Source organism: Nerophis ophidion, linkage group LG08, assembly GCF_033978795.1.
Source record: "Nerophis ophidion isolate RoL-2023_Sa linkage group LG08, RoL_Noph_v1.0, whole genome shotgun sequence".
NCBI lineage: Eukaryota > Metazoa > Chordata > Actinopteri > Syngnathiformes > Syngnathidae > Nerophis > Nerophis ophidion.
Genome location: NC_084618.1, coordinates 7,377,685 through 7,398,891, shown reverse-complemented (window position 1 = coordinate 7,398,891; position 21,207 = coordinate 7,377,685). Strand labels below are relative to the sequence as shown.

The 21,207-nt window shown below is 44.7% G+C and overlaps 1 protein-coding gene across 7 annotated transcripts in view; it reads right to left on the bottom strand.

The window, feature by feature from the left end:
• Positions 1–21,207, bottom strand: part of ctbp2l (C-terminal binding protein 2, like) — a 343,339-nt gene that overhangs the window by 5,786 nt on the left and 316,346 nt on the right. For all 7 annotated transcript variants that reach the window (XM_061907572.1, XM_061907569.1, XM_061907566.1 and 4 more), the window contains 5 exons: positions 6,523–6,729; positions 6,241–6,455; positions 6,026–6,156; positions 2,785–2,912; positions 2,600–2,717 (listed from right to left, as the gene is read on the bottom strand). In XM_061907572.1, the coding sequence (XP_061763556.1) occupies positions 2,600–2,717; positions 2,785–2,912; positions 6,026–6,156; positions 6,241–6,455; positions 6,523–6,729 (799 nt within the window). The remainder of the gene's footprint in view (positions 1–2,599; positions 2,718–2,784; positions 2,913–6,025; positions 6,157–6,240; positions 6,456–6,522; positions 6,730–21,207) is intronic.

The window sequence follows — 21,207 nt, the reverse complement described above, 5'->3', positions numbered from 1 at the left end:
TCAATTAATAATGGAGACGTCAAAGAAGAATGCTGTTGGTGGAAAGCGGTGGATTGCAGCTGCCTTTAGCACAGAAACACGGCCGGTGTTTCTTTGTTTGTTGTGAAGCTTTAACACAGAGCGGTCAAGCGAACATGTTTCTTTACATCAACCAGCAAGTTTTTGGATGGAAAAATTGTGATATTAAGTCGGCTCTTACCGAGGACTTCAGTGGATTATGCGACCTCCTGTAGCTGTCAAAAAGGCAGCTGTGATTTTGGCTCCTGCATTGCCTTCTCTCAGAGTCACTGGCGTTCACCGCAGCCGTCCGACTTTCAGGTATGACTTTATAATCTCACTAAAACACTATTAACACAATAAGCAGATAAGGGATTTTCCAGAATTATCCTAGTAAATGTGTCTTATAACATCTGAATCGCTTACACTGTCGTCACCTTTTTTTTTTTAAGTGCTTCACTCTAACTTTCCTCATCCACGAATCTTTCATCCTCGCTCAAATGAATGGGGAACTCGTCGCTTTCTCGGTCCGAATTGCACTTGCTGCTGGTGGCTATGATTGTAAACAATGTGAGGATGTGAGGAGCCCTACAACCCGTGACGTCACGCGCACTTTGTCTGCTACTTCCGGTACAGGCAAGGCTTTTTTATTAGCGACCAAAAGTTGCGAACTTTATCGTGGATGTTCTCTACTAAATCCTTTCAGCAAAAATATGGCAATATCGCGAAATGATCAAGTATGACACATAGAATGGACCTGCTATCCCCGTTTAAATAAGACAATTTCATTTCAGTAGGCAATTTGTTCAATTAATAATGGAGACGTCAAAGAAGAATGCTGTTGGTGGAAAGCGGTGGATTGCAGCTGCCTTTAGCACCGAAACACGGCCGGTGTTTCTTTGTTTGTTGTGAAGCTTTAACACAGAGCGGTCAAGCGAACATGTTTCTATAAATCAACCAGCAAGTTTTTGGATGGGAAAATTGTGATATTAATTTGGCTCTTACCGGAGACTTTAGTGGATTATGCGACCTCCTCCTGTAGCTGTCAAAAAGGCAGCTGAGATCTTGGCTCCTCCATCGGCTTCTCTGAGAGACACTGGCATTCACCGTAGCCCTCCGACTTTCAGGTATGACTTTATAATCTCACTAAAACACTATTAACACAATAAGCAGATAAGGGATTTTCCAGAATTATCCTAGTAAATGTGTCCAATAACATCTGAATCGCTCACACTGCCGTCGCCTTTTTTTTAGTGCTTCACTCTAACTTTCCTCATCCACGAATCTTTCATCCTCGCTCAAATGAATGGGGAACTCGTCGCTTTCTCGGTCCGAATTGCCCTTGCTGCTGGTGGCTATGATTGTAAACAATGTGAGGATGTGAGGAGCCCTACAACCCGTGACGTCACGCGCACTTTGTCTGCTACTTCCGGTACAGGCAAGGCTTTTTTATTAGCGACCAAAAGTTGCGAACTTTATCGTGGATGTTCTCTACTAAATCCTTTCAGCAAAAATATGGCAATATCGCAAAATGATCAAGTATGACACATAGAATGGACCTGCTATCCCCGTTTAAATAAGACAATTTCATTTCAGTAGGCAATTTGTTCAATTAATAATGGAGACGTCAAAGAAGAATGCTGTTGGTGGAAAGCGGTGGATTGCAGCTGCCTTTAGCACCGAAACACGGCCGGTGTTTCTTTGTTTGTTGTGAAGCTTTAACACAGAGCGGTCAAGCGAACATGTTTCTCTACATCAACCAGCAAGTTTTTGGATGGGAAAATTGTGATATTAAGTCTGCTCTTACCGAGGACTTCAGTGGATTATGCGACCTCCTCCTGTAGCTGTCAAAAAGGCAGCTGAGATCTTGGCTGCTCCATTGGCTTCTCTCAGAGTCACTGGCGTTCACCGCAGCCCTCCGACTTTCAGGTATGACTTTATAATCCCACTAAAACACTATTAACACAATAAGGGATTTTCCAGAATTATCCTCGTAAATGTGTCTAATAACATCTGAATCGCTCACAATGCCGTCGCCTTTTTTTTTTTTTTTCTTTTTAAGTGCTTCACTCTAACTTTCCTCATCCACGAATCTTTCATCCTCGCTCAAATGACTGGGGAACTCGTCGCTTTCTCGGTCCGAATTGCACTTGCTGCTGGTGGTGGCTATGATTATAAACAACGTGAGGATGTGAGGAGCCCTACAACCCGTGACGTCACGCGCACTTTGTCTGCTAATTCCGGTACAGGCAAGGCTTTTTTATTAGCGACCAAAAGTTGCAAACTTTATCGTGGATGTTCTCTACTAAATCCTTTCAGCAAAAATATGGTAATATCGCGAAATGATCAAGTATGAGACACAGAATGGACCTACTATCCCCGTTCAAATAAGACAATTTCATTTCAGTAGGCAATTTGTTCCATTAATAATGGAGACGTCAAAGAAGAATGCTGTTGGTGGAAAGCGGTGGATTGCAGCTGCCTTTAGCACCTTTCAGTAGGCCTTTAAGTTGTATTTGATCATTTCTCTATATTTGACATCCAAACTTAAGTCAGAACTTTTTATCATCCTCATGGGAGGGATGCATGTTTGTCTCCTGACCTGTAGGCGGCGCCATTGAGTTCCGGGTGAACGCCTGGTTGGTCCATCACAGCCCAAGGTGCCGTAGTGACGAAGAACTCTTTGTTGACGCAGTTTCTCAAGCTGTCCGGTATGCGACCTCCACAAAGACAGGTCCAGTCAGCACTTTGTTTACCAACATGTCTTCCTTGGCTCTGCTAACTTACCAGTGATGGCTCTTCGGATCTCCGTGGCGGCCGCCTCCCTCATCTCCAGGGAAGCCTGCTCGCTGTACCACGCCGTGTGAGGTGTGCAGATCAGGTTGGGAGCGTCCTTGAGGGGACCTTGAGCAAAACTATGCCAACAAAAGAAAAGACTATTAAGCATTTTTGAACTCTTAATATGTTTTAGTACTCAATATTTCAAAATGAGAAATAAATGCATACAATAAAAGTAATGTAAATAATAGAAAGTGACTAAAGACAATAATTAACACAATTTAAGACCAACTAATATTATTTGAATAACAATAATAAAAACATAACATATTTTTTAAACTAACAAAAACATAAAATAAGCAGACAAATATTTCAAATAAAACAAAATAAATGAAATCGTAGTAAAATGAACCAAATCAAAACAACATTAAGACAAACCAATGCTACTTCAAATAAAAAATACACACAATAATAAGACTAATAAAATGTAAAAATATAACTAATACAAACTATTATTTCAAATATTAAAAATGAGAGCATAAAATGATCCTCGTGAATTATTACTGTCTTAAGTAATACAAAATAAAGACTTCAAACTAAAATGTAACACTATTATAAAAGAGAAACTAATACTAGTTCAAAGGATAAATACATAAGTCAAACAAGTAACATAGTGATAATAAAAACAAAATATTAAAAACAATTAGTACATAAACGTAAAAATGATTTAAGATAAACTAGTTATTTTAAGTAATAAATATAATTATATAACATTAAAAAAAATTTAACATAATATTATTTAGTCAAATTAATACTAGTTCAAATAATAAACATGATAGTAACATAAAACAAAAATAATAATTTAAGGTAAAATAATAAATATGACTAACAAAAACATAACATCATAATAGAGACAAACTAATACTATTTCAATAATGAAAATGATAAATGCATAAAACACTTTCAAATAATAAAAATGATAAATACATAAAGCAGTAATAATAAATTAAAATTAAATAATACTATTTCAAATAGTACAAATGTTAAATACATAAAACAGTAATAATGATTTAACATAAAATAATACTATTTCAATAAAAATATATACATGAAGCAGTAATAACAAATTAAGGTAAAATAATACTATTTCAAATAATACAAATGATAAATACATAAAACAGTAATAATAATTTAACATAAAATAATACTATTCCAACAAAAAATATAAGTACATAAAGAAGTAATAATAAAATAATACTATTTCAAATAATAAAATGAAAAACACATAAAACAGTAATAATTAACATAATACAACTATTTCAATAACAATATAAATACATAAATCAGTACTAATAAATTAAGATAAAATAATACTATTTCAAATAATAAAAATGATAAATACATAAAACAGTAATAATAATTTAACATAGAATAATACTAGTTCAATAAAAAATATGAATACATAAAGCAGTGATAATAAAGTAAGATAAAATAATATATTTTAAATAATAAAAATGATAAATACATAAAACATTAATAATAATTTCACATAAAATAATGCTACTCCAATAACAAATATAAATACATAAAGCAGTAAGAATAAATGAAGATAAAATAATACTATTTCAAATAATAAAAATGATATACATAAAACGGTAATAATAATTTAAAATAAAATAAAACTATTTCAATGAAAAATATAAGTACATAAAGATGTAATAACCAAATAAAATAATACTATTTCAAATAATAAAATGAAAAATACATAAAACAGTAATAATAATTTAACATAATAAACCTATTTTAATAACAATATAAATACATAAAGCAGTACTAATAAATTAAGATAAAATACTATTTCAAATAATAAAAATGATAAATATATAAAACAGTAATAATAATTTAACACAAAATAATACTAGTTCAATAAAAAATATAAATACATTAAGCAGTGGGGATAAAGTAAGATAAAATAATATTTCAAATAATAAAAATGATAAATACATAACACATTAATAATAATTTCACATAAAATAATACGATTTCAATAAAAAATATAAATACATAAAGCAGTAAGAATAAATTAAGATATAATAATACTAATAAAAATTATAAATACATAAAACAGTTATAATAATACTATTTCAATAAGAAAATGTAAATACATGAAGCAGTGACAATAAATTAAGATAAAATGATAAATAAATAAAATTATAAACTAAAAAAGCAATATAATAATTAAAGAAAATAGTCTGTCTATCTGTGTTAGCCCTGCGATGAGGTGGCGACTTGTCCAGGGTGTACCCTGCCTTCCGCCCGATTGTAGCTGAGATAGGCGCCGGCGCCCCCCGCGACCCCGAAAGGGAATAAGCGGTAGGAAATGGATGGCTGGATAGTACCATAACACAACATCATATTCATTAAATTTCCCAAAAATAAACACAATAAAACATAAGACAAACTAATAGCATTATAAATTATATCCATAAAATAATAATACTTTAAGACAAACAAATTGTATAATATAAATACATCAAATAATAAGACTAATAAACATTAATAATACAATAGGCTCCAGCGACCCCAAAAGGGTGGAATACAATAGAAGCATTTAAGTCTCACCTTAAAACTCATTTGTATACTCTAGCCTTTAAATAGACTCCCTTTTTAGACCAGTTGATCTGCCGTTTCTTTTCTTTTCCTCCTATGTCCCACTCTCCCTTGTGGAGGGGGTCCGGTCCGGTCCGATCCGGTGGCAATGTACTGCTTGCCTGTGTATCGGCTGGGGACATCTCTGCGCTGCTGATCCGCCTCCGCTTGGGATGGTTTCCTATGAACGGGACTCTCGCTGCTGTGTTGGACCCGCTTTGGACTGGACTCTCGCGACTGTGTTGGATCCATTATGGATTGAACTTTCACAGTATCATGTTAGACCCGCTCGACATCCATTGCTTTCCTCCTCTCCAAGGTTCTCATAGTCATCATCGTCACCGACGTCCCACTGGGTGTGAGTTTTTCCTTGCCCTTATGTGGGCCTACCGAGGATGTCGTAGTGGTTTGTGCAGCCCTTTGAGACACTAGTGATTTAGGGCTATATAAGTAAACATTGATTGATTGATTGATTGATTAAAAAAACTAACAATAGTTTTATGTTCATCCGACAATTCAAGCAAATGTCCTGCAAACATTCCATTGAAAACAAGCATTATGTCCTTCCAATGGAGTGTTTGCAGAAGGGAGCAGGACTCACGTGAAAGGTTCTGTCTCATGGACGTCCAGGGCGGCTCCTCGTATTCTCCCCTCCTTCAAGGCCTGGGCCAGGGCCTTCTCGTCCACCAGGCCTCCTCTGGCCGTGTTCACCAGGAACGCTCCTTGCCGCATCTGGAGTCAAACAAGCCATATAGTACCAACAGGACTCGTGCCGCACTACCGCCCGCCTCCTCCAGAGGGCGCCAGACCACAGACCTGTTTGATGGTGAAGTCGTTGATGAGGTGGTGGTTGTGCTCGTTGAGGTTGCAGTGCAGGGACACGCAGTCGCTCTGGTACAGGAGGTCCTGCAGGGTGTAGACGCGCTGGACGCCCAGCGAGCGCTCCAGGCCGTCCTGGAGGTACGGGTCGTAGAAGATCACGTTGAAGCCGAACACTTTGGCCCGCACCGCCACCGCCTGCCCTGATCGCCCTGGGGACACCGCTCGATGACGCAAGCCCCCGTCATCGCTGAGACCGCGTGGCCGACGGGTACTCACCGAAGCCGATGAGGCCCAGGGTCTCGCCCCGGATGCGGGCGGCGCCGGACGCCACCTCGCGGATCTGCTCCACGCTTTGGACCCGCGTGCCTTCCCGCAGCGCCTGGTAGAGCCACGTGTTCCGCCGGTACAGGTTGAGGATGTGGCAGAGGGTGGAGTCTGCCGTCTCCTCCACCGCCGCCGACGGGATGTTGCACACCGCGATGCCTGTGGTGGACAACAGCACAGTGCTCCTGTCATGTACAGGATCTTTGACTACTGTCATGTACAGGATCTTTGACTACTGTCATGTACAGGATCTGTGACTACTGTCATGTACAGGATCTTTGACTACTGTCATGTACAGGATCTTTGACTACTGTCATATACAGGATCTTTGACTACTGTCATGTACAGGATCTTTGACTACTGTCATGTACAGGATCTTTGACTACTGTCATGTGCAGGATCTTTCACTACTGTCATATCCAGGATCTTTGACTACTGTCATGTACAGGATCTTTGACTACTGTCATGTACAGGATCTTTGACTACTGTCATGTACAGGATCTTTGACTACTGTCATGTACAGGATCTGTGACTACTGTCATGTACAGGATCTTTGACTACTGTCATGTACAGGATCTTTGACTACTGTCATGTGCAGGATCTTTCACTACTGTCATATCCAGGATCTTTGACTACTGTCATGTACAGGATCTTTGACTACTGTCATGTACAGGATCTTTGACTACTGTCATGTACAGGATCTTTGACTACTGTCATGTACAGGATCTGTGACTACTGTCATGTACAGGATCTTTGACTACTGTCATGTACAGGATCTTTGACTACTGTCATGTACAGGATCCTTGACTACTGTCATGTACAGGATCTTTGACTACTGTAATGTACAGGATCTTTGACTATTGTCATGTACAGGATCTTTGACTATTGTCATGTACAGGATCTGTGACTACTGTCATGTACAGGATCTTTGACTACTGTCATGTACAGGATCTTTGACTACTGTCATGTACAGGATCTTTGACTACTGTCATGTACAGGATCTTTGACTACTGTCATGTACAGGATCTTTGACTACTGTTTTAGTAGGTCCTTAAAATCAACACAGTGCTCTTGTCATGTACAGGATCTTTGACTCTGTCATATACAGGATCTTTGACTATTGTCATATACAGGATCTTTGACTACTGTTTGAGTAGGTCCTTAAAATCAACAAAGCGCTCCTGTCATGTACAGGATCTTTGACTACTGTTTTAGTAGGTCCTTGTCATATACAGGATCTTTGACTACTGTCATATAGGGGATCTTTGACTACTGTTTTAGTAGGTCCTTAAAATCAACACAGTGCTCTTGTCATGTACAGGATCTTTGACTACTGTCATGTACAGGATCTTTGACTACTGTCATGTGCAGGATCTTTGACTACTGTCATGTACAGGATTTTTGACTACTGTTTTAGTAGGTCCTTAAAATCAACACAGTGCTCTTGTCATGTACAGGATCTTTGACTCTGTCATATACAGGATCTTTGACTATTGTCATATACAGGATCTTTGACTATTGTTTGAGTAGGTCCTTAAAATCAACAAAGCGCTCCTGTCATGTACAGGATCTTTGACTACTGTTTTAGTAGGTCCTTAAATTCAACACAGTGCTCTTGTCATATACAGGATCTTTGACTACTGTCATATAGGGGATCTTTGACTACTGTTTTAGTAGGTCCTTAAAATCAACACAGTGCTCTTGTCATGTACAGGATCTTTGACTACTGTCATGTACAGGATCTTTGACTACTGTCATGTGCAGGATCTTTGACTACTGTCATGTACAGGATCTTTGACTACTGTCATGTACAGGATCTTTGACTACTGTCATGTACAGGATCTGTGACTACTGTCATGTGCAGGATCTTTGACTACTGTCATGTACAGGATCTTTGACTACTGTCATGTACAGGATCTGTGACTACTGTCATGTACAGGATCTTTGACTACTGTCATGTACAGGATCTTTGACTACTGTCATGTACAGGATCTTTGACTACTGTCATATACAGGATCTTTGACTACTGTCATGTACAGGATCTTTGACTACTGTCATGTACAGGATCTTTGACTACTGTCATGTGCAGGATCTTTGACTACTGTCATGTACAGGATGTTTGACTACTGTCATATACAGGATCTTTGACTACTGTCATGTACAGGATCTTTGACTACTGTCATGTACAGGATCTTTGACTACTGTCATGTACAGGATCTTTGACTGTTTTAGTAGGTCCTTAAAATCAACACAGTGCTCTTGTCATTTACAGGATCTTTGACTACTGTCATGTGCAGGATCTGTGACTACTGTCATGTACAGGATCTTTGACTACTGTCATCTAAAGGTTCTTTGACTACTGTCATGTACAGGATATTTTACTACTGGCATGTACAGGATCTTTGACTACTGTCATGTACAGGATCTTTGACTACTGTCATGTACAGGATCTTTGACTACTATCACATACAGGATCTTTGACTACAGTCACGTACAGGATCTTTGACTACTGTCATGTACAGGATCTTTGACTACTGTCATGTACAGGATCTTTGACTACTGTCCTGTACAGGATCCTTGACTACTGTCATGTACAGGATCTTTGACTACTGTCATGTACAGGATCTTTGACTATTGTCATGTACAGGATCTGTGACTACTGTCATGTACAGGATCTTTGAATACTGTCATGTACAGGATCTTTGACTACTGTCATGTACATGATCTTTGACTACTGTCATGTACAGGATCTTTGACTACTGTCATGTACAGGATCTTTGACTACAGTCATGTGCAGGATCTTTGACTACTGTCATGTACAGGATCTTTGACTGTTTTAGTAGGTCCTTAAAATCAACACAGTGCTCTTGTCAGTACAGGATCTTTGACTACTGTCATGTGCAGGATCTTTGACTACTGTCATGTACAGGATCTTTGACTACTGTCATGTGCAGGATCTTTGACTACTGTCATGTACAGGATCTTTGACTACTGTCATGTACAGGATATTTGACTACTGTCATGTGCAGGATCATTGACTACTGTTTTAGTAGGTCCTTAAAATCAACACAGTGCTCTTGTCATTTACAGGATCTTTGACTACTGTCATGTGCAGGATCTTTGACTACTGTCATGTACAGGATCTTTGACTACTGTCATGTACAGGATCTTTGACTTTTTTAGTAGGTCCTTAAAATCAACACAGTGCTCTTGTCAGTACAGGATCTTTGATTACTGTCATGTACAGGATCTTTGACTACTGTCGTGTACAGGATCTTTGACTACTGTAGGTCCTTAAAATCAACACAGGGCTCTTGTCATATACAGGATCTTTGACTACTGTCATATAGAGGATCTTTGACTACTGTTTTAGTAGGTCCTTAAAATCAACACAGTGCTCTTGTCATGTACAAGATATTTGACTACTGTCATATACAGGATCTTTGACCACTGTCATATAGAGGATATTTGACTACTGTCATGTACAGGATCTTTGACTACTGTCATGTACAGGATCTTTGACTACTGTCATGTACAGGATCTTTGACTACTGTTTTAGTAGGTCCTTAAAATCAACACAGTGCTCTTGTCATGTACAGGATTTTTGACTACTGTCATATAGAGGATCTTTGACTACTGTTTTAGTAGGTCCTTAAAATCAACACAGTGCTCTTGTCATGTACATGATCTTTGACTATTGTTTTAGTAGGTCCTTAAAATCAACACAGTGCTCTTGTCATGTACAGGATCTTTGACTACTGTCATGTACAGGATCTTTGACTACTGTAATATACAGGATCTTTGACTACTGTCATATAGAGGATCTTTGACTACTGTTTTAGTAGGTCCTTAAAATCAACACAGTGCTCTTGTCATGTACAGGATCTTTGACTACTGTCATACAGGATCTTTGACTACTGTCATATAGAGGATCTTTGACTACTGTTTTAGTAAGTCCTTAAAATCAACACAGTGCTCTTGTCATGTACAGGATCTTTGACTACTGTCATATACAGGATCTTTGACTACTGTCATATACAGGATCTTTGACTACTGTATTAGTAGGTCCTTAAAATCAGCACAGTACTTTTGTCATATAGAGGATCTTTCACTACCAACTTTGTATTATTAGGTCCTTAAAATTTTGACTACCATTTTTTTTAGTAGGTCCTTAAAATCAGCACAGTGCTCTTGTCATATAGAGGATATTTGACTACGGTTTTTAGTAGGTCTTTAAAATTAACAAAGTTCTGTCGTGTAGAGGATCTTTGACTACCATTTTTAGTAGGTCTTTAAAATCAACAAAGTTCTGTCATGTAGAGGATCTTTGACTGCTGTTTTTAGTAGGTCTTTAAAATCAGCACAGTGCTCTTGTCATATACAGGATCTTTGACTACTGTTTTAGTAGGTCCTTAAAATCAACAAAGTTCTGTTATTTAGAGGATCTTTATATAGAGAATCTTTGACTACTGTTTTAGTAGTATTTTAAAGTCAACAATGTACTGTCATGTAGAGGATCTTTGACTACTGTTTTTAGTAGGTCCTTAAAATCAACACAGTGCTCCTGTCATATACAGGATCTTTGATTACTGTTTTAGTACGTCCTTAAAATCAACAAAGTTCTGTTATTTAGAGGATCTTTGACTGCGGTTTTTAGTAGGTATTTAAAATCAGCACAGTGCGCCTGTTATATAGAGGATCTTTGACTACTGTTTTTAGTAGGTCTTTAAAATCATCAATGGTCTGTCATGTAAAGGATCTTTGACCACTGTTTTTAGTAGGTCCTTAAAATCAACAAAGTTCTGTTATTTAGAGGATCTTTGACTGCTGTTTTTAGTAGGTCCTTAAAATCAGCACACTGCTCCTGTCATATATAGGATCTTTGACTACTGTTTTAGTAGGTCGTTAAAATCAACAATGTTCTGTCACGTAGAGGATCTTTGACTACTGTTTTAGTAGGTCCATAAAATTAACAATGTTCTGTCATGTAGAGGATCTTTGACTACTGTTTTAGTAGGTCGTTAAAATCAACAATGTTCTGTCACGTAGAGGATCTTTGACTACTGTTTTAGTAGGTCCTTAAAATCAACAATGTTCTGTCACGTAGAGGATCTTTGACTACTGTTTTAGTAGGTCCTTAAAATTAACAATGTTCTGTCATATAGAGGATCTTTGACTACTGTTTTTAGTAGGTCTTTAAAATAAGCACAGGGCTCTTGTCATATACAGGATCTTTGACTACTGTTTTTCGTAGGTCTTTAAAATCAACACAGTGCTCTTGTCATATACAAGATCTTTGATTACTGTTTTAGTAGGTCCTTAAAATCAACAAAGTTCTGTTATTTAGAGGATCTTTGACTGCGGTTTTTAGTAGGTCTTTAAAATCAGCACAGTGCTCGTGTTATATAGAGGATCTTTGACTACTGTTTTTAGTAGGTCTTTAAAATCATCAATGGTCTGTCATGTAAAGGATCTTTGACTACTGTTTTTAGTAGGTCCTTAAAATCAACAAAGTTTTATTATTTAGAGGATCTTTGACTGCGGTTTTTAGTAAGTCTTTAAAATCAACACAGTGCTCTTGTCATTTACAGAATCTTTGACTACTGTTTTAGTAGGTCCTTAAAATCAACAATGTTCTGTCATTTAGAGGATCTTTGACTACTGTTTTTAGTAGGTCCATAAAATTAACAATGTTCTGTCATGTAGAGGATCTTTGACTACTGTTTTTAGTAGGTCCATAAAATTAACAATGTTCTGTCATGTAGAGGATCTTTGACTACTGTTTTAGTAGGTCCTTAAAATCAACACAGTACTCTTTGTATATACAGGATCTTTGACTACTGTTTTAGTAGGTCCTTAAAATCAACAATGTTCTGTCACGTAGAGGATCTTTGACTACTGTTTTAGTAGGTCCTTAAAATCAACAATGTTCTGTCACGTAGAGGATCTTTGACTACTGTTTTAGTAGGTCCTTAAAATCAGCACAGGGCTCTTGTCATATACAGGATCTTTGACTACTGTTTTTCGTAGGTCTTTAAAATCAACACAGTGCTCTTGTCATATACAGGATCTTTGATTACTGTTTTAGTAGGTCCTTAAAATCAACAAAGTTCTGTTATTTAGAGGATCTTTGACTTCGGTTTTTAGTAGGTCTTTAAAATCAACACAGTGCTCCTGTTATATAGAGGATCTTTGACTACTGATTTTAGTAGGTCTTTAAAATCATCAATGGTCTGTCATGTAAAGGATCTTTGACTACTGTTTTTAGTAGGTCCTTAAAATCAACAAAGTTCTATTATTTAGAGCATCTTTGACCGCGGTTTTTAGTAAGTCTTTAAAATCAGCACAGTGCTCTTGTCATTTACAGAATCTTTGACTACTGTTTTAGTAGGTCCTTAAAATCAACAATGTGCTGTCATGTAAAGGATCTTTGACTACTGTTTTTAGTAGGTCTTTAAAATCAGCACAGTGCTCTTGTCATATACAGGATCTTTGACTACTGTTTTGAGTAGGTCCTTAAAATCAACAAGGTTCTGTTACTTAGAGGATCTTTTCTGTTTTTAGTAGGTCCTTAAAATCAGCAAAGCGCTCCTGGTATATAGAGGATCTTTGACTACTGTTTTTGGTAGGTATTTAAAATCAACAAAGTTCTGTCATGTAAGAGGATCTTTGACTGCTGTCTTTAGTAGCTCTTTAAAATCAGCACAGTGCTCTTGTCATATACAGGATCTTTGACTAGCATTTTCTGCAGTAGGTTTCTAAAAACAGCAGAGCACTCCTGTTATATAGAGGATCTTTGACTTGCATTTTTGCTGTGGTGAGTGGGTGACTGAGATGTGGACTCTGCTGTGGTGAGTGGGTGACTGAGACGTGGACTCTGCTGTGGTGAGTGGGTGACTTAGACGTGGACTCTGCTGTGGTGAGTGGGTGACTTAGACGTGGACTCTGCTGTGGTGAGTGGGTGAGTGAGACGTGGACTCTGCTGTGGTGAGTGGGTGACTGAGACGTGGACTCTGCTGTGGTGAGTGGGTGACTGAGACGTGGACTCTGCTGTGGTGAGTGGGTGACTTAGACGTGGACTCTGCTGTGGTGAGTGGGTGACTTAGACGTGGACTGTGCTGTGGTGAGTGGGTGACTGAGACGTGGACTCTGCTGTGGTGAGTGGGTGAGTGAGACGTGGACTCTGCTGTGGTGAGTGGGTGACTGAGACGTGGACTCTGCTGTGGTGAGTGGGTGACTGAGACGTGGACTCTGCTGTGGTGAGTGGGTGACTTAGACGTGGACTCTGCTGTGGTGAGTGGGTGACTGAGATGTGGACTGTGCTGTGGTGAGTGGGTGACTGAGATGTGGACTGTGCTGTGGTGAGTGGGTGAGTGAGACGTGGACTCTGCTGTGGTGAGTGGGTGACTGAGATGTGGACTGTGCTGTGGTGAGTGGGTGAGTGAGACGTGGACTCTGCTGTGGTGAGTGGGTGACTGAGATGTGGACTGTGCTGTGGTGAGTGGGTGAGTGAGATGTGGACTGTGCTGTGGTGAGTGGGTGAGTGAGACGTGGACTCTGCTGTGGTGAGTGGGTGACTTAGATGTGGACTGTGCTGTGGTGAGTGGGTGAGTGAGACGTGGACTCTGCTGTGGTGAGTGGGTGACTTAGATGTGGACTCTGCTGTGGTGAGTGGGTGACTTAGACGTGGACTGTGCTGTGGTGAGTGGGTGACTGAGACGTGGACTGTGCTGTGGTGAGTGGGTGACTGAGACGTGGACTCTGCTGTGGTGAGTGGGTGACTTAGATGTGGACTCTGCTGTAGTGAGTGGGTGACTGAGACGTGGACTCTGCTGTGGTGAGTGGGTGACTGAGACGTGGACTCTGCTGTGGTGAGTGGGTGACTGAGACGTGGACTCTGCTGTGGTGAGTGGGTGACTGAGACGTGGACTCTGCTGTGGTGAGTGGGTGACTGAGACGTGGACTGTGCTGTGGTGAGTGGGTGACTGAGACGTGGACTCTGCTGTGGTGAGTGGGTGACTTAGACGTGGACTGTGCTGTGGTGAGTGGGTGACTGAGATGTGGACTCTGCTGTGGTGAGTGGGTGACTTAGACGTGGACTCTGCTGTGGTGAGTGGGTGACTGAGACGTGGACTCTGCTGTGGTGAGTGGGTGACTGAGACGTGGACTCTTCTGTGGTGAGTGGGTGACTGAGATGTGGACTCTGCTGTGGTGAGTGGGTGACTTAGACGTGGACTGTGGTGTGGTGAGTGGGTGACTGAGACGTGGACTCTGGTGTGGTGAGTGGGTGACTGAGACGTGGACTCTGGTGTGGTGAGTGGGTGACTTAGATGTGGACTCTGCTGTGGTGAGTGGGTGACTGAGACGTGGACTCTGCTGTGGTGAGTGGGTGACTTAGATGTGGACTCTGCTGTGGTGAGTGGGTGACTGAGACGTGGACTCTGCTGTGGTGAGTGGGTGACTTAGACGTGGACTGTGCTGTGGTGAGTGGGTGACTGAGATGTGGACTCTGCTGTGGTGAGTGGGTGACTGAGACGTGGACTCTGCTGTGGTGAGTGGGTGACTGAGACGTGGACTCTGCTGTGGTGAGTGGGTGACTGAGACGTGGACTCTTCTGTGGTGAGTGGGTGACTGAGATGTGGACTCTGCTGTGGTGAGTGGGTGACTGAGACGTGGACTCTGCTGTGGTGAGTGGGTGACTTAGACGTGGACTCTGCTGTGGTGAGTGGGTGACTTAGACGTGGACTCTGCTGTGGTGAGTGGGTGACTTAGACGTGGACTCTGCTGTGGTGAGTGGGTGACTGAGATGTGGACTGTGCTGTGGTGAGTGGGTGACTTAGACGTGGACTCTGCTGTGGTGAGTGGGTGACTGAGATGTGGACTCTGCTGTGGTGAGTGGGTGACTGAGACGTGGACTCTGCTGTGGTGAGTGGGTGACTGAGACGTGGACTCTGCTGTGGTGAGTGGGTGACTGAGATGTGGACTGTGCTGTGGTGAGTGGGTGACTTAGACGTGGACTCTGCTGTGGTGAGTGGGTGACTGAGATGTGGACTGTGCTGTGGTGAGTGGGTGACTGAGACGTGGACTCTGCTGTGGTGAGTGGGTGACTGAGACGTGGACTCTGCTGTGGTGAGTGGGTGACTGAGATGTGGACTCTGCTGTGGTGAGTGGGTGACTGAGACGTGGACTCTGCTGTGGTGAGTGGGTGACTTAGATGTGGACTCTGCTGTGGTGAGTGGGTGACTGAGACGTGGACTCTGCTGTGGTGAGTGGGTGAGTGAGACGTGGACTCTGCTGTGGTGAGTGGGTGACTGAGACGTAGACTCTGCTGTGGTGAGTGGGTGAGTGAGACGTGGACTCTGCTGTGGTGAGTGGGTGACTTAGATGTGGACTCTGCTGTGGTGAGTGGGTGACTGAGACGTGGACTCTGCTGTGGTGAGTGGGTGACTTAGATATGGACTCTGCTGTGGTGAGTGGGTGACTGAGACGTGGACTCTGCTGTGGTGAGTGGGTGACTTAGATATGGACTCTGCTGTGGTGAGTGGGTGACTTAGACGTGGACTCTGCTGTGGTGAGTGGGTGAGTGAGACGTGGACTCTGCTGTGGTGAGTGGGTGACTTAGACGTGGACTCTGCTGTGGTGAGTGGGTGAGTGAGACGTGGACTCTGCTGTGGTGAGTGGGTGACTGAGATGTGGACTCTGCTGTGGTGAGTGGGTGACTTAGACGTGGACTCTGCTGTGGTGAGTGGGTGACTGAGACGTGGACTCTGCTGTGGTGAGTGGGTGACTGAGACGTGGACTGTGCTGTGGTGAGTGGGTGACTGAGACGTGGACTCTGCTGTGGTGAGTGGGTGACTGAGACGTGGACTCTGCTGTGGTGAGTGGGTGACTGAGATGTGGACTCTGCTGTGGTGAGTGGGTGACTTAGACGTGGACTCTGCTGTGGTGAGTGGGTGACTGAGACGTGGACTCTGCTGTGGTGAGTGGGTGACTGAGATGTGGACTCTGCTGTGGTGAGTGGGTGACTGAGACGTGGACTCTGCTGTGGTGAGTGGGTGACTGAGACGTGGACTCTGCTGTGGTGAGTGGGTGACTGAGACGTGGACTCTGCTGTGGTGAGTGGGTGACTGAGACGTGGACTCTGCTGTGGTGAGTGGGTGACTGAGACGTGGACTCTGCTGTGGTGAGTGGGTGACTGAGACGTGGACTCTGCTGTGGTGAGTGGGTGACTGAGACGTGGACTCTGCTGTGGTGAGTGGGTGACTGAGACGTGGACTCTGCTGTGGTGAGTGGGTGACTGAGATGTGGACTCTGCTGTGGTGAGTGGGTGACATAGACGTGGACTCTGCTGTGGTGAGTGGGTGACTGAGACGTGGACTCTGCTGTGGTGAGTGGGTGACTGAGATGTGGACTCTGCTGTGGTGAGTGGGTGACTGAGACGTGGACTCTGCTGTGGTGAGTGGGTGACTGAGACGTGGACTCTGCTGTGGTGAGTGGGTGAGTGAGACGTGGACTCTGCTGTGGTGAGTGGGTGACTGAGACGTGGACTCTGCTGTGGTGAGTGGGTGACTTAGACGTGGACTCTGCTGTGGTGAGTGGGTGACTGAGACGTGGACTCTGCTGTGGTGAGTGGGTGACTTAGACGTGGACTGTGCTGTGGTGAGTGGGTGACTGAGACGTGGACTCTGCTGTGGTGAGTGGGTGAGTGAGACGTGGACTCTGCTGTGGTGAGTGGGTGACTTAGACGTGGACTCTGCTGTGGTGAGTGGGTGACTGAGACGTGGACTCTGCTGTGGTGAGTGGGTGACTGAGACGTGGACTGTGCTGTGGTGAGTGGGTGACTGAGACGTGGACTCTGCTGTGGTGATGTGGTGACTGAGACGTGGACTCTGCTGTGGTGAGTGGGTGACTGAGACGTGGACTCTGCTGTGGTGAGTGGGTGACTGAGACGTGGACTCTGCTGTGGTGAGTGGGTGACTGAGACGTGGACTCTGCTGTGGTGAGTGGGTGACTGAGACGTGGACTCTGCTGTGGTGAGTGGGTGACTGAGACGTGGACTCTGCTGTGGTGAGTGGGTGACTGAGACGTGGACTCTGCTGTGGTGAGTGGGTGACTGAGACGTGGACTCTGCTGTGGTGAGTGGGTGACTGAGACGTGGACTCTGCTGTGGTGAGTGGGTGACTTAGACGTGGACTCTGCTGTGGTGAGTGGGTGACTGAGACGTGGACTCTGCTGTGGTGAGTGGGTGACTGAGATGTGGACTCTGCTGTGGTGAGTGGGTGACTGAGACGTGGACTCTGCTGTGGTGAGTGGGTGACTGAGACGTGGACTCTGCTGTGGTGAGTGGGTGACTGAGACGTGGACTCTGCTGTGGTGAGTGGGTGACTGAGACGTGGACTCTGCTGTGGTGAGTGGGTGACTTAGACGTGGACTCTGCTGTGGTGAGTGGGTGACTGAGACGTGGACTCTGCTGTGGTGAGTGGGTGACTGAGATGTGGACTGTGCTGTGGTGAGTGGGTGACTTAGACGTGGACTCTGCTGTGGTGAGTGGGTGACTGAGATGTGGACTGTGCTGTGGTGAGTGGGTGACTGAGACGTGGACTCTGCTGTGGTGAGTGGGTGACTGAGACGTGGACTCTGCTGTGGTGAGTGGGTGACTGAGATGTGGACTCTGCTGTGGTGAGTGGGTGACTGAGACGTGGACTCTGCTGTGGTGAGTGGGTGACTTAGATGTGGACTCTGCTGTGGTGAGTGGGTGACTGAGACGTGGACTCTGCTGTGGTGAGTGGGTGAGTGAGACGTGGACTCTGCTCTGGTGAGTGGGTGACTGAGACGTAGACTCTGCTGTGGTGAGTGGGTGAGTGAGACGTGGACTCTGCTGTGGTGAGTGGGTGACTTAGATGTGGACTCTGCTGTGGTGAGTGGGTGACTGAGACGTGGACTCTGCTGTGGTGAGTGGGTGACTTAGATATGGACTCTGCTGTGGTGAGTGGGTGACTGAGACGTGGACTCTGCTGTGGTGAGTGGGTGACTTAGATATGGACTCTGCTGTGGTGAGTGGGTGACTTAGACGTGGACTCTGCTGTGGTGAGTGGGTGAGTGAGACGTGGACTCTGCTGTGGTGAGTGGGTGACTTAGACGTGGACTCTGCTGTGGTGAGTGGGTGAGTGAGACGTGGACTCTGCTGTGGTGAGTGGGTGACTGAGATGTGGACTCTGCTGTGGTGAGTGGGTGACTTAGACGTGGACTCTGCTGTGGTGAGTGGGTGACTGAGACGTGGACTCTGCTGTGGTGAGTGGGTGACTGAGACGTGGACTGTGCTGTGGTGAGTGGGTGACTGAGACGTGGACTCTGCTGTGGTGAGTGGGTGACTGAGACGTGGACTCTGCTGTGGTGAGTGGGTGACTGAGATGTGGACTCTGCTGTGGTGAGTGGGTGACTTAGACGTGGACTCTGCTGTGGTGAGTGGGTGACTGAGACGTGGACTCTGCTGTGGTGAGTGGGTGACTGAGATGTGGACTCTGCTGTGGTGAGTGGGTGACTGAGACGTGGACTCTGCTGTGGTGAGTGGGTGACTGAGACGTGGACTCTGCTGTGGTGAGTGGGTGACTGAGACGTGGACTCTGCTGTGGTGAGTGGGTGACTGAGACGTGGACTCTGCTGTGGTGAGTGGGTGACTGAGACGTGGACTCTGCTGTGGTGAGTGGGTGACTGAGACGTGGACTCTGCTGTGGTGAGTGGGTGACTGAGACGTGGACTCTGCTGTGGTGAGTGGGTGACTGAGACGTGGACTCTGCTGTGGTGAGTGGGTGACTGAGACGTGGACTCTGCTGTGGTGAGTGGGTGACATAGACGTGGACTCTGCTGTGGTGAGTGGGTGACTGAGACGTGGACTCTGCTGTGGTGAGTGGGTGACTGAGATGTGGACTCTGCTGTGGTGAGTGGGTGACTGAGACGTGGACTCTGCTGTGGTGAGTGGGTGACTGAGACGTGGACTCTGCTGTGGTGAGTGGGTGAGTGAGACGTGGACTCTGCTGTGGTGAGTGGGTGACTGAGACGTGGACTCTGCTGTGGTGAGTGGGTGACTTAGACGTGGACTCTGCTGTGGTGAGTGGGTGACTGAGACGTGGACTCTGCTGTGGTGAGTGGGTGACTTAGACGTGGACTGTGCTGTGGTGAGTGGGTGACTGAGACGTGGACTCTGCTGTGGTGAGTGGGTGAGTGAGACGTGGACTCTGCTGTGGTGAGTGGGTGACTTAGACGTGGACTCTGCTGTGGTGAGTGGGTGACTGAGACGTGGACTCTGCTGTGGTGAGTGGGTGACTGAGACGTGGACTGTGCTGTGGTGAGTGGGTGACTGAGACGTGGACTCTGCTGTGGTGAGTGGGTGACTGAGACGTGGACTCTGCTGTGGTGAGTGGGTGACTGAGACGTGGACTCTGCTGTGGTGAGTGGGTGACTGAGACGTGGACTCTGCTGTGGTGAGTGGGTGACTGAGACGTGGACTCTGCTGTGGTGAGTGGGTGACTGAGACGTGGACTCTGCTGTGGTGAGTGGGTGACTGAGACGTGGACTCTGCTGTGGTGAGTGGGTGACTGAGACGTGGACTCTGCTGTGGTGAGTGGGTGACTGAGACGTGGACTCTGCTGTGGTGAGTGGGTGACTGAGACGTGGACTCTGCTGTGGTGAGTGGGTGACTTAGACGTGGACTCTGCTGTGGTGAGTGGGTGACTGAGACGTGGACTCTGCTGTGGTGAGTGGGTGACTGAGACGTGGACTCTGCTGTGGTGAGTGGGTGACTGAGACGTGGACTCTGCTGTGGTGAGTGGGTGACTGAGACGTGGACTCTGCTGTGGTGAGTGGGTGACTGAGACGTGGACTCTGCTGTGGTGAGTGGGTGACTGAGACGTGGACTCTGCTGTGGTGAGTGGGTGAGTGAGACGTGGACTCTGCTGTGGTGAGTGGGTGAGTGAGACGTGGACTCTGCTGTGGTGAGTGGGTGACTGAGACGTGGACTCTGCTGTGGTGAGTGGGTGACTTAGACGTGGACTCTGCTGTGGTGAGTGGGTGACTGAGACGTGGACTCTGCTGTGGTGAGTGGGTGACTGAGACGTGGACTCTGCTGTGGTGAGTGGGTGAGTGAGACGTGGACTCTGCTGTGGTGAGTGGGTGACTGAGACGTGGACTCTGCTGTGGTGAGTGGGTGACTTAGACGTGGACTCTGCTGTGGTGAGTGGGTGACTTAGACGTGGACTCTGCTGTGGTGAGTGGGTGACTGAGATGTGGACTCTGCTGTGGTGAGTGGGTGACTGAGACGTGGACTCTGCTGTGGTGAGTGGGTGACTGAGACGTGGACTCTGCTGTGGTGAGTGGGTGACTGAGACGTGGACTCTGCTGTGGTGAGTGGGTGACTGAGACGTGGACTCTGCTGTGGTGAGTGGGTGAGTGAGACGTGGACTCTGCTGTGGTGAGTGGGTGAGTGAGACGTGGACTCTGCTGTGGTGAGTGGGTGACTGAGACGTGGACTCTGCTGTGGTGAGTGGGTGACTTAGACGTGGACTCTGCTGTGGTGAGTGGGTGACTGAGACGTGGACTCTGCTGTGGTGAGTGGGTGACTTAGATGTGGACTGTGCTGTG